This window comes from Callithrix jacchus, chromosome 11 (genome assembly GCF_049354715.1).
Source record: "Callithrix jacchus isolate 240 chromosome 11, calJac240_pri, whole genome shotgun sequence".
Taxonomy (NCBI): Eukaryota; Metazoa; Chordata; class Mammalia; order Primates; family Cebidae; genus Callithrix; species Callithrix jacchus.
Window position 1 is genome coordinate 98,297,265 of NC_133512.1, and position 25,263 is coordinate 98,322,527.

Below are 25,263 nucleotides of genomic sequence, written 5' to 3' on the forward strand. Positions count from 1 at the left end.
AGAAATGCTTGAACCTGGGAGGCAGAGGTGGCAGTGAGCCAAGATCATGCCAGAGCCTGGGTGACAGAGCGAGACTCCATCTCCAAAAAAAAAAAAGAAAAAATTTCTTTTTTTTTATTGTGAAAATTCAACACTTTAAATGATCTCTATGATTAAGAGCAACTACCACCCATTCACCAGCCCTACTCCCCAGAGGTAACCGCCATGAACCCTTTGGTCCATGTTTTCTCTCATCTTTTTTCACATGTGCAGATAGAAGCATGATACATTCACTGATGCACATGCAGTTTGGGGTTTGCATGGAGGGGTCTGTTTGCTGATTTTACCTAATGTGAGGATGTAGAGAGTGTTCCACATAGGCCTCCTTGGAAAGATGGTGCAGTGTTCCAGGTGAACCTTCAGGGCTTTTGAGTTTTCTGCTGTTGCTGAACAGTAGGTTGATTCTGTTTTTCTCACTGTTACAAAGTGTTGTGATAAACATCTGTGTATTTGTGCACTTCTGTGTGTTTCAGTAGGACAGATACTAAGAATTGGGATTGCCAAGTAAACAGGATGCACGTTTACAGTTTCATGGCTACTGCCTGGTGCTCTCCAGCAGGCCGAGCAAGTTGATATTTCTGCAAGGGTGTGTGGAAATGCTGTTTCATACCCTGGCCTGAGCTGATGTTCTGTTTTAAATATTAGCCTCTTTGACAGGTGAAAAATGATACCTAATTTATCTCAATATGTATTCTTCGATGATTGGTGAACTTGTGCATCTTTTTATATATTTATTGACTTCATATTTCTTCTATGAATTACCTATTTATAGCTTTGCAATTTTACTAGTTATAAAAGTTCTTCATGTATAACTATGAATAGTAACCCTTTGCCATATGATAAACATATATATATATATATATATATATATATATATATATATATATATATATATAAAAAGTATTTCCTCCAAGTTTCTTTTTTCTTTTTTTTTTTGAGACCAAGTTTCGCTCTTATTGCCCAGGCTGGAGTGCAATGGCATGATCTCCGCTCACCGCAACCTCTGCCTCCTGGGTTCAAGCAATTCTCTTGCCTCAGCCTCCCGAGTAGCTGGGACTACAAGCATGCACCACCATGCCCAGCTAATTTTTATATTTTTAGTAGAGATGGGGTTTCACCATGTTGACCAGGATGGTCTCAATCTCTTGACCGCGTGACCCACCCACCTTGTCCTCCCAAAGTGCTGGGATTATAGGCGTGAGCCACTGCGCCCAGCTTCCTCCAACTTTCTTAATCTTTTAACTTTATTTCCAAAGAACTGTGAACTCATTTTATATAAGAAAATCTATCAGTATTTTATTTTATGGCTTTTAGATTTTAATCAAGATTAGTTTTTTGTTTTTTCTTTTTTTGAGATGGAGTTTCACTCTTACTGCCCAGGCTGGAGTGCAGTGGTGCGATCTCGGCTCACTGCAACCTCAACCTCCCAGGTTCAAGAGATTCTCCTGCCTCAGCCTTCCAAGTAGCTGGGACTACAGGCATCCACCACCACACCTGGCTAATTTTTTAATATTTTTAGTAGAGATGGGGTTTCACCATGTTGGCCAGGCTGGTCTTGAACTCCTGACCTCAGGTGATCCACCCGCCTTGGCCTCCCAGTGTGCTGGAATTACAAGTGTGAGCCACTGCGCACAGCCAGAATTACTATTTTACTTTACAAAATTTCAAATACCTTCTGCCTTTGTCATGAAAACCTGGGCAGGTTTTGACCACCTCTAAACAACATGATCCCCCTACACCCCCGCGCCACACACACACTCTCACACACAGACACATACCCACAGTGGGCTCCCAGGAAAAGGGGAGGAGGCTTTGCGGTTTTTTATTACTGGCCCCCAGTGGAGGAGCTGCTCCTGGAATCACATGCCCACAGATGATACCTTAACAGCATCCAGTGCAACCTCATCCCAGAGCATATTTTTTTCCTTTCTTCTGCCCAGATTATGCAATTTCCAAACCAGACCTCATGTCACAGATGGAGCGCGGGGAGCGGCCCACCATGCAGGAGCAGGAAGACTCTGAGGAGGGCGAGGCGCCGACAGATCCCAGTGCTGGTGAGTGGCTGAGGGTGGTCCGCAGCTCTGCATTCTAGATCATTCAGTACTCGGGAAGCCCCAGCATGAGGCAGCACAATCCAAGGTAGGCCCTGCCAGGAGATGTCAGCAGGAAGGAGGCCTGCAGGTGCTAGGACCTGCTTTGGAGCGCCATGATCACCAGCGGCCCAACTTGTTGATGAATGGGAATCATGTTGGGTTCACTGAGGAATTTTTTGACGTGACCAAGTGTCACCTCACTCACTGTAGGAAATAAAGCAAGAAACTCAAAAAAAGGCAATCACTTGTCAAGCAGTCACTAGTGCTTGAAATTCCTGGAGCTTTCGAGAGAAGGGCCACACCCTGAGTCCTGCAGGTGGTCAGTGGAGGTAAAAGGGGCAGACATGGACTTTACTGGGAACAGGCTATATATGCACAACTCCAGCAGGACAGCGTATAGGTGGACTCTGCAGCTACACACAGTGAGGCTGGCCAGAGGCCATGTGGTTCACGTGCAGATTCTGGTGTGAGAAGGCCCATATCTGAGGACAGTTTTTCTGCTTACTGGTGGTGGGATTTCAGTTGCTTGATCGTTTTAGAGTCTCAGTTTCCTCATCTGTAAAATAGAACTGGCACTAATATTTCACTGTAGGGCCTGGCACAGTGATTGGCACGTAGCAGTGGCTCAGTAAATGCCAGCTGCGATCAGTGTGCCCGGAGGGTCGCCCCGTTCACAGCAGCTGGGTCCGTGGCCCACACACTCACACTGCAGGTGCTCTCGTGGTGTATGGTTGCTCTTTGAAGCCCTTTCTTTGGAACTGCCCTTGGACTTGCATCACTTACCTCAATGGTCATCACTGGAAGCTGATCCTTAAACTTTGTGGGCAGGCAGGGCGTGTGAACATAGCTGAGTGTCACTGGCGATCATGTCTGCTGAAAGAGGGTGGTCCACCTGGAGAACTCTGGGGCCAACAGCCAGGTCTTGTTAGGAATTCATGTCATTGATTTGGGGACCTATCAACTGGCTCCAAACAGATATTCTAGGAACATAAAGTAATGTCAGCCCCATATACTGAGTGGGAAGGTGACTTCTGGGAGAGGCAGAGCCTGTGAAAATACAAGCACTGGCATGTCCCAGAGAAATCCAGCGGCATCACTTTCTACACATTTGCCTAAAATTTAACTCAAGGGGAAGGGCTAACCCTGAGTTCATTCTGGAAGACAGAAAATAGGAATTTAAAAGCCGAGGATGAGAGGTTGGTGACAGTGTGGCACATGGCAGGGTGAACTTTTGGTTGAGGAAAATCAGCCAGAGATCCAAAGATGATTCCGATGTCAACCCTCCAAATACTCAGAAAAGAGGCTCCCATTCATTTATGGCTCTGGAGAAGCCAGGCACCATCTTCACCTAGCAAATTAGCAAAGGGTAAAGTGAGCCAGAAGGCGTGGCTGAAATCTGTGTGCTCAGACATTGCCACTCAGAGGGCTCATCATTTCCGTCTCTCAAGACAGCAATTTGAGGCTTTCTAGTCTTAAAATAGATACGAAGTTTTTATTTTTTAATTATATGTGTGTGTGTGTGTATGTGTACACATATACACATACATATATATGACATGATCCCAGCTCATGTATATATTTTGTTTTCTTTTGTTTTGTTTTTGAGATGGAGTCTTACTTTGTTGCCCTGGCTGGAGTGCAGTGGCATGATCTTGGCTCACTGCAACCTCTACCTCCTGGTTCAAACAATTCTCTTGCCTCAGCCTCCTGAGTAACTAGGATTATGGGCATGCACCACCACACCCAGCATATTTTTGTGTTTTTAGTAGAGATAAGGTTTCACCATGTTGGCCAGGCTAGTCTCGAACTCCTAACCTCAAGTGATCCACCCACCTTGGCCTCCCAACATGTTGGGATTACAGGCGTGAGACACCACACCTGGTTTATTTTTAAATATATTTTAAATATTTTAAATGTTTATACATTTGACCTAATAATTTATCTCCTGAGAGTCTAACATGAAAAAGAAACCAAAATATAGATTAAGATGTATAAATACAAATCACAGTATGATAGACTGTTACACACTAAAATCACATTTAGGGAGAGTTTTGAAACCATAAGTTTCACTCATATGTTTATTTAGTTCATCAGATCTCTTTGGTAGCAGGTACTATGTCAAGAACTACATTAACCCTGAGGCCATTGCCCTCAGACTTAACTCCTGTGGAGAGACTGACGTTAACAACCAAAACACCTCACATAGGTGAATGCACCGGTACCAGCTGTGACAGAGCTGGGACGCAGAGCATCCAGGACTGCGAGACACACGACAGGAAAGGTGCCCTTGAGTTTGGGAGGTCAGAAAGGCCTCTTTGAGGTTGTGGAAACCTGAAGACCGAGTAGGGTTCTGGCTGCTCCGTGGAGAACTAACTGGAGTGAGGAAGGTCTGGGAGCTAAGAGACCACTTGGAGGTTCTTTTTGTTTTCCAGGTGGGAGACCTTGGCATCGCCCTGAGAGAGAAGTGGCTGTTGGCAAGATATATTTTGGCCATGGGCTAGGAAGGACTTAGAGATTGGTGGGAGTTGAATGGGAGGGACAGGGAGGTGCTAAGGATGGCTCCCAGGCTTCTGGCTTAAGTAAGAGTCGAGGGAGGGCAATGTGAGGTTCCGATTTGGAGAAACACTGAGAATTCCATTTTGAACACATTAGGTTTGAGATCCCTGTGAGACATCAAAGAGAAGGTTTTGAGAAAGCAGCTGAATAAAGGAGTCTGGAGTTGAGAACAGAGGTCTCAGGTAGAGACATCTGGCCTGGGCTCATTTGGACGGTTGGGTGTCAGCAGCAGAGACAGATTAGGTTGCTCAGTCTGCAGAGCAGGAGGAGAGGAGAACGCCGGCCATGCCCTGCAGAACCCTGGCTTTGGGGGTGGTTTCGGGGATTTGGAATATGTTGTTCATCATGAGGCCCAAGTATTAGTATTTTTTATCTTCCAAGGTGATTTTCATATGCAGCCAGAATTGAAAACCAGTCACAGGATTTGGAAAATGAAGGAGGAGCCTGAGGAATCAAAGGAAACAGAAAGAGTGGCCAGAAAGAGCAGCAGGAAAATTAGGATGGTGCCTTGTTGGGTATTTCTAGAGCAGAATGCTTCCAGAAGGAGAGAGTATGCCCAGTAGTGTTGCATTCTGCTGTGAGTTTAGGAACAGGAAGAATGAAAAGTGTCCATTGGATTGCAAGCTGAACATCGTCAGTGACCCCAGGAAGACAAACACTGGTAGATCAGTGGAGGTGGCAGCCTGATTGGCAGTGGGTGAGGAGCGATGGGAGGCAAAGAAGTAGAGATGGCACGTGCTGACAGTTATTTCAAGAAGTTTAGGCCAGGAGCGGTGGCTCAAGCCTGTAATCCCAGCACTTTGGGAGGCTGAGGCGGGTGGATCACGAGTTCAGGAGATCGAGACCATCCTGGTCAACATGGTGAAACCCCGTCTCTACTAAAAATACAAAAAAATTAGCTGGGCATGGTGGCACGTGCCTGTAATCCCAGCTACTCAGGAGGCTGAGGCAGGAGAATTACCTGAACCCAGGAGGTGGAGGTTGCGGTGAGCCAAGATCGCACCATTGCACTCCAGCCTGGGTAACAAGAGCGAAACTCCGTCTCAAAAAAGAAAAAAAAAGAAGTTTAGCTGTGGGGGAGTGGAAATACGGCAGTTGGGGGAATTCCTGTTGACCTGAGATGGGGATTACTAAAGCCTGTTTGAAATGTTGATGGGAATGATCCAATTGATAGGAGGATTGAGGGTGCAGAAGCGGGAAATGTGGGTATAGTGAGGTCAGTGATGTGAGCAGGAGGAGATAGAGAAGAGCTGGAGGGAAACATTCCAAAGCCGCATTCTTCTGTTTTATAAAATGTTCTAGAAAAGAGAGAAAAAATAAATAAATAAATAAAATGTTCTGATGTGAGCATATCTTACTTCTTATTCAGTAAAAAGATATTTTTTAAAACGGTGCATGGTGAAAGACTTTTAGTTGAGCAGGGCAGACTGAACATGCATTTATTTCTCCCTCCTGAATCCTTCTAAAACAAGAGCGAAGGAACTTTTAAAAGGAAAGGAGAAACAGCAACAAAGTTTTTCAGCCCTGCAGCAGGTGATAGATGTGGTGAGCTGAATCTGAAATTGGTACTGGGGAAAGATGAGAAGAAACACAATTTGCACCCCAACACCTGCTCAGGACTCAAGAGTTAATAGTAGCAGAGACTCCAGGGATCCCTGGAAATAGGGATTAAGTGAGGCTAAACACAGAGAACTGGCTGAACATCTATGAACAGTCCCTCAGCTCCCGTTGCCTCCCTCAGTCCCGTCTGCAGGCATCTGCCTCTCCCTAGCACTGGTATGTGACAGGCTTATTCTCCAGAGAGGGTGAAAAGGAGGCTCTCTGGACATGGGCACCAGGCACAGGCGAGGGTAGGGCACCATGTCAAAAATGGGAAGAAGGAGACTTGAAGTGCAGATACTGAGATCTCCAGACTTCTTCCCTAACTCGACTCCCAGAATGACACCCAGGATTAGACCCTGTGGGCAGGATATTGGAAGAGTCTTATCTGGATGCTTTTGGGACCAGCCCAAGAAGTTTCTCAGTAACATGACTTGGGCAGAGCACCCTACGGGGAAACAGAGACCCATCGTTAGCAAGCCCCACCCTAATGCACTCAGCTTTCTGTTCTCTTGAGTGTCTACTTTTAAGACTCTGTGGACAACCAAGAACCAGGAGACATTTGGAAAAAGCCTGTGGTATACAGAGACAAATAAGTAAAGAAATCAGAAAAATGTATTTAGTGGATCAGAGACCATGCAGAGAGGAAAAAATATATATACGAATACTTAACATATAAAATCCTTAGATAAAAATAAGTGAATGCATTCATGACACATAAGTGTAATTAAAAAAAAGAATAGAAAGAAACTCTTGGAAATTAAAAATGTAATAGTACAAATTAAAGACTCAGTAGCAGTGTTGGAAGATAAGCACACATCCCAGAAAATAAAACTAAAAGAAAATAAAATAGGGAAATCATAAAAAGAAAGGATGGAAGGAAATAGGGAAAGAATAAGAAAGCTGAAGGATGGAAGTCCAACATCCAGATAACAGGAATATCTAGAAAAAGAGAGTAGCAAAAACAGGTGGGAATTGTCAGCAAAATAGTTCAAGAAAAATTCCCACCTACTCAAGACATAATTTTCCAGATTGAAAGAGCCCACCAACTGCCCAGAGGCTGGAAGAAAATAGACCTACACTTTGAGCACGAAATTTCAGAGCAACTGAGAACGAAGGAAACCCTACAAGCTTCCAGAGAAGAGAAGCAGATTCATGCACATAAACAAGAATTAGAATGGCCTCAGACGTTTTTAACCACATTGGGAGCTAGAAGATGATAGAGCAATGCCTTTCAAATTCCGAAGGAAAATAATTTCCAACTTACAATTTAATATCTAGCCAAACTATTTTGATTAAATATGACTGAAACTGAGACATTTTGAGATGCTCAAGTCTCCACAAATCCTTTAACTCCCAAATCCTTTATCAAACTGGGGGAGATGCTTTGCCGAAATGAGAAAGTAAACCAAGAAGGAGGCATTAGAAACCCCAGCTTGAGAGAGAGGCAGATGCTCTCCCAGGGGCACGGCACAGGGGCATTCTGAGAGGTCAGCCGTGCACCTAGAGGCAGCCAGTCAAGTAGGGCACCTCTGCAGGTCCCAGAAATTTGTCTTCAAGTAGATGAAATGAAATACCCAACATATTTGAATGTTTTGAGAGGAAAGTTACACACATGGTTGGGGGACTTTGGAGCTGAGTTCATGATAATTAGTAAGCTGGGCAAAAGAAAGAAGTGTCAGATCTAGGGAAGGCAAGACGGTTTACAGGCACAGGAAGCACTCAGTGTATATTACAGAGTTTAGTTATGAATAACATTGATGTAATCTAGTGATGGAAACACCCAGTATTGATCCAACTAAAATTTTAACAAAACTGTATTGGCAGGATCAATTCAGAAGAGATGGTCCTGACCTTCTTCTCTTGGAAGTCAATGGATGATACTTAAAACTGAAAACTCAAGGAGTAGCAATATAATTGATACTTAGAGTTATGGAGGTAAATGACAAAAGAGTCAGCTGAAATCATTAACGTGATTCCCAAGGGGAGCAGAAAATGGGGCAGAGGAGTGGAAAATAACTTTTTAAAAAATAAGTTTTGGGCCGGGTGCAGTGGCTCAGGCCTCTAATCTCAACACTTTGGGAGGCCGAGGCAGGTGGATCACTTGAGGTCAAGAGTTCGAGACCAGCCTGGCCAACATGGTGAAACTCCATCTCTACTAAAAATAAAAAAATTAGTTGGGTATAGTGGAGCATGCCTGTAATCCCAGCTACTCAGGAGGCTAAGGCAGGAGAATCACTTGAACCCAAGAGATGGAGGTTGCAGCCCCGTCTCAAAAAAAAAAAAAAAAAAAAGTTGTGAAGAACTGTTTACACTGTGTAACTTAAAAAAAAAAAAAAAAAAACTTTTTAAAATCACATATCAAATTTTAAAGAACCTAACAGAAAGTATAGCCATGAGAAGATTGGAAAGTCAGTGTCAACCAATATTTACTTGCTTTGAGCTAGTAGAGAAAGTTCATGTGGCAATACTGGTTTTTAATTTCAAAAAAAAAAATACAGAGAGAAAGTCCCCCCATAATTTTATCTCAAGAGTCAGCAGTTTATTCCTTCAAACTTTATATACATATGATTATGTACACACACATAGCCTTAATCATATAAGCAATACATAGACACACTATCACTGTAAAACATTCAGACAATATAGAAGTACTGGCGAGTTTGTTTTTCAATAATATATCGTTGACATTTTTACATGTCAGAATGTATAAATTTGCCATGTTCTTTTTCATAGAGAGTAGCATTCTGTGTATTGATTTTATAATTTATTGGAATACTCTCCCATTGATGTGCATTTAGGCTGTTCACAAGTTTCAGTGCTTCAGTAAAGATGATTATAAATAGATCTTCATGTGCTTGTCTGGAACTTATTTAGAAATGGATTTTCTGGGTCAAAGGATACACCCACTTAAAAATTTAATGGATCCTGGCAAATCCTCCTTCAAATCACTTGTGCCAATTACTCGCCTTCATTCGTCCAAGCATGAAAATGTTTGTTTCTGCACACTCTTGCCAGTAGTAGGTATTATTTATCTTTTTCTCGTTTGCCAAAGTAATGGGTAGAAAAAACAGAGTAGTTTGATGTTTTCATTTGACTTTCTATAAGGGTGATGTTGAGCATATTTTCATACCTTTATGATTACTAGTATGTCTTACTATGGGAATAGTCTTTTTTGTTATTCTTTTGGATTACTCATCTTTTTATTACTGATTAGTAACAAGCTTTTAAAATAATTAAGGATATTAGCTCTTGTCTAGCAGTATGTATGTGAATACTTTTCCCAGGTTGTGGTTTACTTTTTTTTTTTTAAGACAGTCTCACTCTGTTGCCCAGGTTGGAGTGCGGTGGCGCTATCTCAGCTCACTGCTGGGTTCACGTGATTCTCTTACCTCAGCCTCCTGAGTAGTGGGGATTACAGGCGCCTGCCACCATGCATGGCCAATTTTTTTGTATTTTTAGTAGAGACGGGCTTTCACCATGTTGACCAGGCTGGTTTCAAACTCCTGACTCAAGTGATCCACCTACCTTGGCCTCCCAAAGTGCTAGGATTACAGGCATGAGTCACTATGCCCAGCTTGTGGTTTACTTTTATAGTGTGTGTGTGTGTGTGTGTGTGTGTGTGTGTGTAGTAGCAGTTTTTAACTTTGATGTGTTCAAATTTATCAGTAATTTTCTTTTTTTTTTTTGAAAGAGAGTCTCACTCTGTCACCCAGGCTGGAGTGTAGTGGCACAATCTCAGCTCACCATCTCCACAACCTCCACCTCCTGGGTTCAAGTGATTCTCTTGCCTCAGCCTCCCGAGTAGCTGGGATTACAGGCATGTGCTACACCACCAGCTAATTTTTGTATTTTTAGTAAAGACGGGAGTTTCACCATGTTGGCCAGGCTGGTCTTGAACTCCTGACCTCAAGTGACCCACCTGCCTCGGCCTCCCAAAGTGCTGGGATTACGGGATGAACCACCATGCTTGGCCCTCAGTTATTTTCTTTATGGTATCTGAGTTTTATATCAAGTGCAGAGATATTTACTCAAGCTACTTTATTCAGTAAACACTATGATCACAGATCTTAGGTCTGTTAGGATCTCAAAAAACCTATAAAAATATTTGAAACCCAGAATTTTTCTGCACTAGAAAACAAAAAGAAAATTGCTAAGTGTAAGTAATTAAATGCTTATTTTAACAAGCATCTTAAAATATAGCACTATATCAGTTCCATTAACTAACAAATTAGGTCTTCACAAATGTTTAACACATTTGAAAAAAATTTATAGGATTTACCCCACCTCATAGGAGATCTTATGAACATACATGATTACAAAGATTAAAAGCCAATCACAGATTAAATGTTTCTTATAGCCAAAGCTACAAAAATCCTTTCAAAATAATTGATAGCAAAATTTATAGTTGATATGAGTTGGGCACATTTCATGTTTGGCATGAATAGCCATTCATCCTCCAGAATGAGTATCTGAAGTCACATAGGACTGTGAATAGCCTGTTCCTCAGTTTCAAGTTGTAAAACTTAGGTACCTGGGCTTTTTCTAATACTAGTATGAATTCATTATTTATACAAAAATGTTTTGTTCATCAGGAGTTTGATGTGAAATATGTGAAGGTAGCTTTTTTCCCCTTCTAGTCAGGAAGCCGGTTGCCTCCATTCCTTTTAAACTTTTCCCCACTGGATTGAAATGTTACCTTTTTCATAAAGTATATTTTCACAATGTATGTGTCTTTGATTACTTTTTTAAATGGAAGAACAAATTCCTGCTTATAAATAAATGCAGCTTGGTTGTCAGTACTCTTTCAAAAGTTGTTTGGGGTGGGGAGACGTTTTTGGTGGAAAACACTGGTGTTCCCTGCTCTCTAGCAGGTGGAGGGGAGGGTGAAAGTGCATACATACTGCTTGTTTCCAGAGGGAGAATGAGTACATGCCACCGAGAGGAGCAGGCAAGTGCCTGGAACTTAGGGAGGAGCACAGCTACGTCCAGCTGAGAGCACTGAAGAGGCTTGATGGAGTGGTAGACACTCGAGTTGAGTCTTGAAGTAGGGACAGGTGTTGGAGGCACTTGTCTTCAAGCTGCAGAAGTGTTGTGAGTGAGCTGCAGTGAGCCATGATCTCACCACCACACTCCAGCCTGGGCAACAGAGCAAGACCCCATCTCTTAAAAAACAAAATAAAACAGGGACTTCCTGCCCATCTCTGTCTTACTATAAAGCATTTCTCAGAGACACAAAGCCCCCAGGTCACCAGAGAGAATTTTTAGAACTTTGGGATACATGTCCTGAAGTGTGTCATTCTGGGGCCTGGATGGCAAGTTCTCTTGCAGCTTAGGTTCTTTGCAATATTTTGCCTTTAACAAAACTGAAAGAGAACCTCACCAAGTTTTGAGCTGATAGGTCATTAGAAACAATTTTTGATGATATGTTGGCCATGTGATCTTTGTTGCATATAATTCAGAAGTTCAGAATTGACAGTTCCATAAAAAAGCTTCTTCCAGCCCATCCACATATTTATATAAATGAGGCTTCCCAATGTAAATGAGGTTTCATTTATAAAAATGAAAAACAGACTAAAATTGATTCTGAACTGTACGTTCTACAATAAGAATATTTATTTCCAGATAAGTAAACTAATTGGAAAAAAATTTCTATTCATCTGTATAAGAGATGCATTTCCCAAACTTTCTTTATTTTCTATCTTGGATAATTATTTATCATTTTATTCTGATAATCACTGAGGATAACTTAAGCCAGGGAAAAAAATGAACACTTATAAAGACCTGTGGTTATTGGAAATGAAAGCAAAATTAAACTTTCAATTTACATACACATTTCTGTGGCAGAGTGGTAGATGAAGTGAGGAGTAAAAGGCTTCTAAGCATACAAATATGTTCTATTAGGATAAAATTCTGTGGACAAAGTGGGAATAGAAATAGAAGTTCAAGGTGAAAAGGAATGATATAAAAATTCCAACTATCAAAGAAGCACTTGTTCATGATTTTTTAAGTGAATAATGATGGGTTTTAAATTGCTAGGGTTCTTAGATTCCATTGGCAACATTAAAGGGTTTATTTCAAAGGATCAATATTTATAATTCTCCAGAAATTACATATTTTGCAGTTACTGATGCACTTTATATATTTATTCAAAAAGGTGCAAAGGAGTACATAGTTTTAAAAATTATTTTAAGGTGTAAGCAAGCAAAATATATATATATTTTTGAGACAGAGTCTTGCTCTGTCTCCCAAGCTGGAGTGCCGTGGTGTGATCTTGGCTCACTGCAAACTGAATAGCTGTGATTACAGGCGTGCGCCACCACACCTGGCTAATTATTGTATTTTTTAGTAGAGACAAGGTTTCACCATGTTGGTCAGGCTGGTCTTGAACTCGTGACCTCATGATCCACCCACCTCAGCCTCCCAAAATGTTGGGATTACAGGCATGAGCCACCGCACCTGGCCTAGCAAGCAAAATATTTTAAGTAGTTTGTGAAGTCAGGGAGGAAGTTTTCCCGATGTGAGAGTCATATAGTCATGTTTGTGGAGGGTTCATAACGATTTAGCACAGAGACAAGGATAGAAGACAGAGGAGAAAAGGCCCACAAAAAATGCAGGGAGAAAGAAAGGGGCAGGGCTGAGGAAACAAGCCGAGGATTTCAGTGGCAGGAGGAGGGAAGAGAGACATGACTTTCCCTGAGATTGGAGAGAAAAGGGAGGTGAAGATGGTGACTTTCAGCCGCTGCAGGACGAAGTAGGTGATGGAAGTATGGATGACTTTTTCTTTTCCTTTATTTGTTTTAAGACGAGGTTTCACCATGTTGGTCACGCTGGTCTTGAAATCCCAACCTCAGGTGATCCGCCCACCTTGGCCTCCAAAGTGCTTGGATTACAGGTGTAAGCCACCATGCCCGGCCTTCTTTTCCTTTTAATAGAGAATAGGACACAGACATCTTTGGAGAGAGTGGGAGCTCCCACAGTTCTGAGGGAGTGTAGCAGAGGTCTTCATTTAAGGCTGTGAGGGGTAAATGAGAACATTAGAGCTGCTTTATATTCCATCCGCTCCCAAACCAGTTGAGCTGGTGAATCAGAGAGGCATTAAAGGAGTGCCACACATTCGAAGAAATCCAGCGTAGGTCGTTTAGCACCCATTTTTAGCTGATGAGTTTGATTTCTTAGTAAGGGAATAAGTAGATTTGGGAGCGGAGCACGAGAGCCTCAGAAGGGCAGGACTGAGGCTGCTTGGTTCATTTGTCTCCTGGTTTCTTTTCTCTTTTTCTCACAGCACTCGTCACCTTCTAACATACAATGTAATTTATTTACTGTGTCTGCCACCTTATGTAAGGTCTGTGTTTCTTTCACTGATATATCAAAAGCCATTAGACCACATGACATGTAGTTGGTGCTCAGTAAATATCTGCTAGTAAACATTCAATGAATGAATGAATATGTTTGTATATGACATATTCTATTGTTACTGCAGTGAACATTTGTTCACCATAGCAAAAGTCTGGGAACAAAAAGTGAATGTTCTTCCTTAAGGAAAAATGAATAAGCTAGGGTTTTTCCTGACCAAGGAATATATACAGCATTGTTAACAATGTGTTAGCACTATAGAAATTGGTTTGAGACTGGGTGTGGTAGTTCATGCCTGTAATTCCAGCACTTTGGGAGGCTGAGGCGGGCAGATCACATGAGGCCAGGAATTCGAGACCAGCCTGGACAACATAGTGAAACCCTGTCACTACTAAAAAGACAAAATATTAGCTGGGCATGGTGGTGCATGCCTGTAATCCCAGCTATTCAGGAGGCTGAGGCACAGGAATCACCTGAATCTGGGAGGCAGAGATTGCAGTAAGCTGAGATTGCACCACCGCACTTCAGCCTGGGCAATAGAGGGAAACTGACACACCAAAAAAAAAAAAAAGCCGGGCTCAGTGACTCACCTGTAATCCCAGTGCTTTGGGAGCCTAAAGCCAGTGGATCATGAGGTCAGGAGTTTGAGACCAGCCTGGCCAACATGGTGAAACCCTGTCTCTACTAAAAACACAAAAAATTAGCCGGTCATGGTGTCAGGCACCTGTAATCACAGCTTCTCAGGAGACTGAGGCGGGAGAATTGCTTGAACCTGGGAAGCGGAGGTTGCAGTGAGCCGAGACCACACCACTGCACTCTAGCCTGGGCAAGAGAGTAAGACTCTGTCTCAAAAAGAAAGGGAAAAAAAAAAATTGGTTTGAAGGGATTTCTACAAGATATTTGAGTAGAGGAACACAGAGGAGGGGACCACAAAGCAATTTTCCTTTTTAACACCAATAGTGACCAAAAAAAACATATAAATGTATATTTATATATGTTTAGAATAACAGCATAAGCACAGAGAAAAATCCAAGCTAATCATAGGAGTTACCTAGGAAGTCATATGGTGAAATGGGAAGTGAGAGAAGGGGAAGGCAAATTAGAAGGAGAAAAGTACTGTACTTAAAGAGCAAGAATGTGTTACAATCCCATTTATGTAAAATGACACCTGTATGTAATGATACATTTGAAATTAGTCTTCAGGCCTATAGGCAAATTTAAAAACATGAATTTCAGGGCAGTGTGTACTAGGATACTGTTTAACTAAAACAAACTCAGATGCCTGTTGTACATGCATACATGCTGGGGAATGTGAGTCTGTCTTTTGAACACCTCAGGGTATGGGGCCAAAGGGCGGGAGTGGTCAGAAGATGGTTGGCCTTTTCTTCCTCACCCTGATTGGGAGGGAGTAGATGAGAGAGAAACTGTGTTAACTGTACCCCTTGGCTGGTCTGAGAAAGGGAATGAGCATCTCTTTAAAATAAACCCTGGCTGGGCACAGTGGCCCATTCATGGCTGTCATCCTAGCATTTTAGGAGGCTGAGGTGGGAGGATCACTTGAGCCCAGGAGTTCAAGGCTACAGTGAGCTATGATCATGCCACTGCACTTGAGCTTGGGTGATAGAATGAGACCTTTCTCTGTTGAAAAAATAAGAGTAATAATAAACCCTGACAATGCCGAATATATTTTTTAATTATGGAGTTCATGGAAAATAAACTTTGCATCTATTTTAACTTGTCTACAGTTTGTATTGGTATTCAAAGCTACAAGGTCTCCAGAAAATTCTGTATCTACTCATTTCCAACTCAATATTACATTTTTTTCATGGTCTCCAAGATAAGACCTATTGAGATGTAAATTGTAGGGCTGCAGAAACCTGGGCAGCTGGCATGAATGTGTTCTGGGTTCTTTTCTCCTCCTCCCCTCTCTCAGCACATGATGGGATCGTGATTAAGATCGAGGTACAGACCAACGACGAGGGCTCAGAAAGTTTGGAGACACCCGAGCCCCTAATGGGACAGGTGGAAGAGCATGGCTTTCAGGACTCAGAGCTGGGTGACCCCTGTGGGGAACAGCCAGACCTGGACATGCAGGAGCCAGAGAACACGCTGGAGGAGTCCACGGAAGGCTCCAGCGAGTTCAGCGAACTGAAGCAGATACTGGTGCAGCAGAGGAACTGCACAGGTGAGTGCTGGGCGGGGAGAGCTGGGGAAGTGTTGCCATGAGGCCTCCCCGAGGGCGCCTGCCCCCTGGGAAAGCTGCAATTTCTCCAGAGAGGTAGCTCAACACTGATGGGTCAGCAGGCATTAAAGAATTACCAAGCATGGCCTCAGGTATAGCCTTCCTGACTCAGCCCTTAGTAAGAATCCATCTCCGACCTAGGAAAGAAGTGGTTACATCTAAAGACTGGTTCAGGCAAGGGATGAAAGGGATCTCAGAGATCACTATCCCACCTCTCATTTTACAGGCAGAGGTCAAATAGATGGGCAAGGCCACACAGAGAGTGGCAAAGCTAGACCTCTCCCAACATGTCCTTGATCGTCTTGTGCCACCTAGAAGATTGCAGCCTTGGAGAGCATGGTTTTAAAATAACGATGGCACTGGCATTCTCTGGTCAAACCTAGTCTTCATTCTGTTTAATTATAAAACTTCATCATCACCGTGCTGCTCACTCTTGCTCCTTGTGAGTTCAAGAACAGTAAGGCGCTGGAGCTCATGGTGGCCTGATCCTAGGACGTCTTTCGTGATGGATTTTCTGATGCTGAGCCATCCTGGCATGCCCAGGAAAAGCCTTACTTGATCATCATGATGTATTTTTTGAATTCACTATTGGACTTAGGTAATAAATATTTTACTCAAGTTAGACAACTGTATTCATAAAGGAAATGAACCTTTTCTGGAATGATTCTCATCTAGTTTTGGAAACAGTATTCTACTGGATGTATCAGATGAACCGGGCAGCTTTTGCCCTTGTTCTGTATTCTGAAACTAAATAGAAATTGTGTTCCTTGAAAAACTGGTAGAAGCCACGTGGACCTTTGTTTTTGTTTGGATGTTTTGTTTTTGTGAGTCATTCAACTTACATGTTTGTATAGTGATTTTATATTTAGAAATATATCCACATCCATTTATTTATGTTTTTAAAAGTATTATATTGATTTTAAATGTTTAAAAACTATCTGTAGATAATTCCTCTATAATTTGCCTTTTTGCATCTAAGAAAATACCATGGACATACTTCTTGGTCAAAAGATATAAATCTAGGCTGAGAGCAGTGGCTCATACCTGTAACCCCAGCACTTTGGGAAACAAAAGCAAGAGGACTGCTTGAGCTCAGGAGTTCATGGCCAGTGCAGGCATCATAGGGGGACGTGATCTCTACAAGAAATTAGAAAATTAGCCAGGCATGGTGGTGCATGCCTGTAGTCCCACCTCTTCAGAAGGCTGAGGTGGGAGGATTGGTCGAAGCTGGGAGGCTGAGGTGGGAGGATTGGTTGAAGCTGGAAGGCTGAGGTGGGAGGATTGGTTGAAGCTGGGAGGCTGAGGTGGGAGGATTGGTTGAAGCTGGGAGGCTGAGGTGGGAGGATTGGTTGAAGCTGGGAGGCTGAGGTGGGAGGATTGGTTGAAGCTGGGAGGCTGGGGTGGGAGGATTGGTTGAAGCTGGGAGGCTGAGGTGGGAGGATTGGTTGAAGCTGGGAGGCTGAGGTGGGAGGATTGGTTGAAGCTGGGAGGCTGAGGTGGGAGGATTGGTTGAAGTTGGGAGGCTGAGGTGGGAGGATTGGTTGAAGCTGGGAGGCTGAGGCTGCAGTGAGCCATGATTGCTTCACTGCACTCCAGACTGGGCGACAGAGCAAGACCCTGTCTCAAAAATATGGACACATATGGATCTAACACCTTATTTTTAAGTAACTGCATGGTATTTCAGAAGTATTTTTGACATAACCATGTTGTCTTTTATAAAAGAATAGTGAAAAGATATAAGGCAAATTATGAGTTTGTGCTAGATTGGGACCGTCATTGTATGAACTCAATTGCCTTTTTCACAGCCTGCATTAATTCTAGTAGAGCTTTAGAAAACTACTAAACAGTAGTTTGTGGAATTTTGAGTCTTGAGTTTTAGGGTCAAATGTTTGGTGTTTAACATTCCATTAAGAAAAAAGCACCTTTGGCCAGGCGCAGTGGCTCACGCCTATAATCCCAGCACTTTGGGAGCCTGAGGTGGGTGGATCACTTGAAGTCAGGAGTTCGAGACCAGCCTGGCCAACATGGTGAAATCCCATCTCTACTAAAAATACAAAAATTAGCTGGGCGTGGTGGCGGACACCTAATCCCAGCTACTCAGGAGGCTGAGACACAAGAATCACTTGAACCTGGGAGGCAGAGGTTGCAGTGAGCCAGGATTGCACCACTGCACTCCAGCCTGGGCAGTAGATTCAGACTCTGTCTCAAAAATAAATAAAAAAGAAGAAAATAGAAAAAAGCAGTTTTGATGCTCAAGGAGAGTTTAGTTCTTCTCAGGACCTATTTTCCCCTCTGCCTTTCAGACATACTCTATATTTTTGGGATAAACACCAGGGCAACTAGTTACCACTCGCTGCAGCTGCCTGCTCCTTGATCTTTTAGGCATTGTGCTCCAAGGGTGTTCTGGGTCACTTCCTGCTGAGAAACACTACTAAGGCAGCCTTGACTCAGCACACCTGTGTCCTAATTGTCCCACTGTAGTTCACTGGCTGTAGAGGAGGACAAGGAAGTGCTAAGGACAAGGAGTCACTAGCAACCTTACAAGACGTTGGCTGGGCCACGAACATTGCTAGCTTCAGTCCATGTCATTTGAGGCGGTGGACCAGGTGGGTCCTAACCTGCAAGCTCTAGAAAGGCGTAGGACTTCGTTTTCTATTTGGAAACATCACTTGATATCTGGGCTTGGATGACCCATCTGCGAAATGGGGAGAATTCTTGCTTGACTCGCCCTATGGTAAGATACTGCGCTCATGAAAAGAGAGGGCAGGTATAAGTGCTCTGAAAAGATCTTGTTGGTTTGTTTTTAATGATTCTGCCTTCTGTGTCCTCTGTCACAGATGGATCCAGAGAAGTGAGTGACTTTCTCATATAACACAAAGTTGGTGACCAAAAATAGAACTCCCCAGTTAGTGCCAAATAAATACAAGGCACTTGAGAAAACTCAAACAGGAGTTGGGGCACTTCTTTTCTCTAAAACTTACGTTCTCAAAAAGGGCCAGGCTAGAGAGTCAAGGGGGCATCTCCCGGTGGGGCACGCACTGCCTGCACCTGATCTAGTTTCAAGGGTGGTGGAGTCTTCTGACTGTGCTGGTACATCTTCCTCCCATGAGAGGCTGCAGAAGGCTGGGTTCCTGATTCCTCGGAACCTGTGAGTACAGTGGGTTCCGAGGAGAGGTGGAGTGCTGTAGGTTGTGAAGACAGACATGTAGAGGAGAGGGAAATTTCTGGAGGAAGGTGAGGAAAGGCACCAAGAGGAGAAATCTCCCAGTGGGCTAAGGAAAGAAGTGGGTCGATCTGAGCAGAGTTCAGGCAGAGATATCCTCAGAGGGGCAAGATGTCCTGAGAACCTTAGGAGTGGAGACCCTTTGGTACAGCTGGTAGAAACCCCACCTTTAAGCAGCCTAAGGGAAAAAGGGGCATGTATCGCTCATATAATTAGAGAATTGTAAGTATGCCACCATCAGGCATGGCTGGATCCAGGTGCTCCCACACCGCCTCTGTGTACTGGTTTAAGTCTTTCCTGCCGGGTCCAGCTCTGCCAGCAGTTTCCCATCATGACCAACAGGAAGCAATCTCCCCTGCATCCTCCCTATAAAATCCCAAGAGTACTCTGATTAGCCCATTTTAAGTCCTAACTCATTTCTGAACCAAACAGCAAGGCCAGCCTGGGTTAGGAGTCCACCCTGTTGGGAGGAGGGAGTGGACCAGGGGCCGCAGGGAGAGGAGAATTTTCTCAAAAGAAGGAATTTGAGCCAATAATGCAATGTTTTGGTTAGGGTGAAGCGATGCTATACCTCCATCCAGGTAGGTTAGAGGCACCAGGCAACAGCTAATGACTTTCTGTCTTTCTCTGTCCCTGGAGCAGAGGGGATTGTGATCAAGACAGAGGAACAAGATGAGGAGGAAGAGGAGGAGGAGGAGGATGAGCTGCCACAGCACTTGCAGTCCCTCGGACAGCTGTCCGGGAGATACGAGGCCAGTATGTACCAGACCCCGCTGCCCGGGGAGATGTCCCCCGAAGGCGAAGAGAGCCCCCCGCCCCTGCAGCTGGGAAACCCCGTGGTGAAGAGGCTGGCGCCCTCCGTGCACGGCGAGCGGCACCTCAGCGAGAACCGTGGGCCCTCGAGCCAGCAGCAGCGGAACCGGCGCGGCGAGCGGCCCTTTACCTGCATGGAGTGCGGCAAGAGCTTCCGCCTGAAGATCAACCTCATCATCCACCAGCGCAACCACATCAAGGAGGGGCCCTACGAGTGCGCCGAGTGCGAGATCAGCTTCCGGCACAAGCAGCAGCTCACGCTGCACCAGCGCATCCACCGTGTGCGCGGTGGCTGCGTCTCTCCCGAACGCGGGCCCGCGTTCAACCCCAAGCACGCGCTCAAGCCGCGCCCCAAGTCACCCAGCTCGGGCAGCGGTGGTGGGGGCCCCAAGCCCTACAAGTGCCCCGAGTGCGACAGTAGCTTCAGCCACAAGTCCAGCCTGACCAAGCACCAGATCACGCACACGGGCGAGCGTCCCTACACGTGCCCCGAGTGCAAGAAGAGCTTCCGCCTGCACATCAGCCTGGTGATCCACCAGCGCGTGCACGCGGGCAAGCATGAGGTCTCCTTCATCTGCAGCCTGTGCGGCAAGAGCTTCAGCCGCCCCTCGCACCTGCTGCGCCACCAGCGGACTCATACGGGCGAGCGGCCCTTCAAGTGCCCTGAATGCGAGAAGAGCTTCAGCGAGAAGTCCAAGCTCACCAACCACTGCCGCGTCCACTCGCGCGAGCGGCCGCACGCCTGCCCCGAATGCGGCAAGAGCTTCATCCGCAAGCACCACCTCCTGGAGCACCGGCGCATCCACACCGGCGAGCGGCCCTACCACTGCGCAGAGTGCGGCAAGCGCTTCACGCAGAAGCACCACCTGCTGGAGCACCAGCGCGCGCACACCGGCGAGCGGCCCTACCCCTGCACGCACTGCGCCAAGTGCTTCCGCTACAAGCAGTCGCTCAAGTACCACCTGCGGACCCACACGGGCGAGTGAGCGCGCGCCCCGCCGCCGCTGCCCGCCAAGGTGCGGGCTGAATCCCCTTCGGACACCGCCAGGCCCGAGCCCAACGGGCAGGGGCGGGGCGCCCCCCAGCCCCTTTACTGTGAGCTCCCCTCTCCTTTCGTCCCTCCTCCAAGGACATGGGGGCTGTGAGACCAGGTCCCTTGCTGGTGCGTTTCCCTGGTGCCCCGGGGGGGAGGGCGCTGACCTGGGGAACCCTTTCGGGCTGTTAATTTCCTTGACAATAAAATGGATGAAACCAATCAGCACGGGGGGCGTGATTTGGCCGCCGGCCACTCAGAGGGGCGGTGCAGGGCCATCTAGCTGGGGATAGAACTTTATAATTACCTTTTGGATACTGTGGTTCTATTTGATAATAATAGAGTAATTTTTAAAAGACGAGCGTTTCCTGTTTGCCGTTTTTGTTTGGTTTAAAGGGGCGGGGTTGAGAAGGCCCGAGGGACATGTGCTAGTGTCAGTTGGCAGGTTCTGCTGGATCCTTTTTGTGTGTCCATTCTCCGTTTGGGTGGTGGAGTCGCTGATGCTGCCGGTTCTGAAATGGAGGAGAGGCAGGACTGACCAGCCTGAGGCCGTAGAGAAGTCTAAGGGATCTCAGGAGCCCCTGGACCATCGCCTGTGCCCTGGAGTCCGGGAGGATGCTGGGAACTCAGGACGAACTAGGTCCCACTTGACTAGCACGGTCAGGGAGAGTGACGGTCAAGTTTGGAATGAACTGGAAAGTTCCTGTAGCAAAAGCTGGATGCTTCCTTCAGGGCCCAGGTATTCCTGCCCAGCTGGAAATGCAGCTGGCTGAAGAGTAGCGTGGCGGGAGGGAGGCCTGGGGAAGAGGTAGAGAGGCCCCTGGTGCCAGTCTTTGGGGAAGCCACAAAAGGCACCAGTCAGAACATTTTTTATTTGAATGTTGTACCAAAGCTACTCTGGACTTGCTGAATGTACTAACGAGCCCTGGTTTCTCTGGGTATTCATTCATTTCCCATCTCCCTCCAGCTCTGTCTTACAGAAAGGGAAACTGCAGGCATACTACATGGCGCACAGAGCGATTTACTCTGCTGATGGCAGTGGCCCAGAGAGAATTCAGGCCACTCGAAGGGACAATTCATGGAGGCTAGTAGAGTGCCCAGCTCAGCCCCACACACTGGGGAAGCTGGACTTCTGCTGAAAGCAGAGAGACTAGCCTGAGAGGAGGGCACTGCTGAAGCCAGGCCTGTCAAATTGTGACATGATACTTGAAGGGGGTTCAAAAAAGGGGATTTGGAGGAAGAAGGGGATGCACTCTTGACTTTCAGGGGGCCATAGAGACCATCAACTCCCTCTCCTTTGTATAAAGAATTCGTGAGCTAAGCACAGAAAGGGGAAGTGATGGCACCAAATCTCACATGTGGAGCTTTTCCATTGACGCTGAATTTCTAACTCAATGGTAGGATATTAGGGATGGTGGCCAGAGGGGAGAGCAGAAGTCTGGGCTGGTGTGAAGGACTGAGGGTCAGTTTCCACCAAGACCTCAAGCATCAGCTGGGGGGCTGGTGCAGATACATGTGCAGGTAGTTCCGGCAGTTTGCATGCAGCCAGCTTCACTAGGTGCCAGGCAGAGGAGGCCTGTGGGACAGCTTCCCCTAAAAGGTGGAATCTGAGCTGGACCTTCGGGATGGGGAGGATTTCCATAGATGAGAAAAATGAGGAAAGCTTTCTTGGTGCGGGTGGTCATAAAAGGAAAAGTGTGGAGAGCTGGCTGCATGTAAGATTGGGAACAGTGATAGATTAAACCCACTGAGCTGGAGGAAAGGGCCTGTCTAGGAGAAACAGAGCCAAATGTTGGCTTGGAGTAGACTAGGGGTGCAGAGAGGATCTCAGGCTTCAAGGCTGCAGACTGACTTGACCTTGTAGGAAAAACCACTGAAGATAGCAGAGTAGGGGAGAAATGTGATGCAAATAGCTATCCCGGGGCTGAATCTGTCAGATGTGGGAGAACCAGCTCTGTGCCACAGACAGGTTGCAGGTAACAGAATCAGTGGGCGGCGATTGAAGGGATGGCAGGGGAAATGGTCCTTTTGAACGTGAGGATATTTGAAGTCTCAAAGAGTTGTTGGTGGAGGAATTTGAGGAGGTATTTGGTAGAGGGCTGTTGTTGCCCCAAATTTTTACTAGCTCTGGAATTGGACAACCAAAGAGTGCGGGAAATGTCCAGCTTGAGTGGAGTTAGAGGTGGTGGGGGGTAGAATCCGTGTGGAGACTCAGGAGCTTCATTTGTTACATGAAGTTAGTATGGGGTCAAATGAGAATGGTGCTTGAGTGGAGTTAGAGGTGGTGGGGGTAGAATCCGTGTGGAGGCTCAGGAGCTTCATTTGTTACATGAAGTTAGTATGGGGTCAAATGAGAATGGTGCTTGAGTGGAGGTGGAGGTGGTGGGGGTAGAATCCGTGTGGAGGCTCAGGAGCTTCCTTTGTTACATGAAGTTAGTATGGGGTCAAATGAGAATGGTGCTTGAGTAGAGGTGGAGGTGGTGGGGGTAGAATCCGTGTGGAGGCTCAGGAGCTTCATTTGTTACATGAAGTTAGTATGGGGTCAAATGAGAATGGTGCTTGAGTGGAGTTAGAGGTGGTGGGGGTAGAATCCGTGTGGAGGCTCAGGAGCTTCATTTGTTACATGAAGTTAGTATGGGGTCAAATGAGGATGGTGCTTGAGTGGAGTTAGAGGTGGTGGGGGTAGAATCCGTGTGGAGGCTCAGGAGCTTCATTTGTTACATGAAGTTAGTATGGGGTCAAATGAGGATGGTGCTTGAGAAGCTTTCGTTTTCTAGGCAGTCTGGGTGGTTTTGTTTTGTTTTGCTTGTTTGTTTTCTGAGACAGGGTCTTGCACTGTCACCTAGGCTGGAGTGTAGTAGGACAATCATGGCTCATTCTAACCTCAGCCTCTTGGGTAGCTGGGGGATTACAGGTGTGCACTACCACACCTGGCTAATTTTTTTTTTTTTTTTACTTTTTTCGGGATGAAGGATTCTTTCTATGTTGCCCAGGCTGGTCTCAAACTCCTATCCTCAAGCCATCTTCCCACCACAGCCTCCCAAAGTGCTGGGATAACAGGCATGAGCCATTGCTCCCATCTGAAATTTGTTTTTTTTTAAAGGATAAAACCAAATATAGTCAAAGATTGGTATTTCTTTTTCTTTTAACTGACTGAATTCATTGCATCAATTAGAACAGCCTGGTTCATGCACCCTTACGTCTCTGTCTATTGTAATTCCATTTAAAGTCTTTCAAGACACATTATAGTATGTCAAGATTGGTGCATCTTACCGGTAGCTGGACTGCCATGATTTCCCTGACTTCTACCTCCGCCTCCCAGACTCTGACCCCCTCCTCATGCCTCTTCTTCCTAAGTGCCTGGCACCCTGTGCCCCAAATCATCTCTCTTCTTGTCCTGACTTTCTGCCACCGCTTTGAATCTCACTTTCCATTTGCCCTAATCTCTGCTATTGGTCAGAGACCAACATCAAATAGAGGTCGGTTCCTAAAGTGTAGATAGCCTTTGGTGTCAAAAGGACGTGGCTTTAAACTTCATAATTGTATGGCCTTGAACAAGTTAATCAACAAAACATCAATTTCCTCATCAGTTAAATGGGGATAATAAAGGTCTCATTGTTCTGAGGCTTGAATAACAATAAATACATAGCAAAGACACTGGCGGACACTAAGGTGTCATAAGAGTTAATTTCAAACAGAAGTTCAAGTCGGTAGTGGGCTAGTGTTATATCCTTAAAGAATGAATCTCTGAGAAAGAAACTTCAACAGGCAGATGTAGATTATTTTGATGTAAGAAAGTGCAAATTGAACCACAGCTATATAATGGTCCTGATGTAGGAGTGGACAGGATTTCAGTTCACCCCTTGGCCAGGCTCCAGAGTCTGCAGAAGGTAGTACCCCACCTCATAGGGTTTTCTGGTCCTCCTTCCCAGTGCTTTGCTCAAGTGCCTTAATTTAATTAGAAAGTCAGACTTTTGAACTCCCAAGTTGCCTGTTGCCATTGGCCCCTTAAAGCTGTGTAGCAGAAGGAATAACTACCGTTTATTGAGAGCTTCTTACTTTTGAAGACTTTACATACGTCTCTTTATAACTGTTATGTACGCTTCATTACACCCATTCTATAGGTGAAGAGCTCCAGGCTCAGAGAGGTTAAGTGGGCCCAAAGTCACACAGCAACCAAATGGTAGAGCCGGGATTTGAACTCAGTTCTTTTACTCCAAAGCCCATGTGCTTGGCCAAAAAGTTCTTTTCCTGAGGCCAGTATAGTTGTTGAAAAAAGAAAAGCTGGCGGGGCGTGGTGGCTCACATC

At 45.3% G+C, this 25,263-nt stretch overlaps 1 protein-coding gene across 4 annotated transcripts in view; it reads left to right on the forward strand.

Annotated features, from left to right (window-relative positions):
- Positions 1 to 21,312, forward strand: part of ZNF777 (zinc finger protein 777) — a 29,177-nt gene extending 7,865 nt beyond the window's left edge. For all 4 annotated transcript variants that reach the window (XM_078343545.1, XM_078343546.1, XM_002751860.6 and 1 more), the window contains 3 exons: positions 1,980 to 2,093; positions 15,577 to 15,828; positions 19,751 to 21,312. In XM_078343545.1, coding sequence (XP_078199671.1) covers positions 1,980 to 2,093; positions 15,577 to 15,828; positions 19,751 to 20,907 — 1,523 coding nt within the window. In that variant the 3' untranslated portion in view covers positions 20,908 to 21,312. The remainder of the gene's footprint in view (positions 1 to 1,979; positions 2,094 to 15,576; positions 15,829 to 19,750) is intronic.
- Positions 21,313 to 25,263: the final 3,951 nt, after the last annotated feature.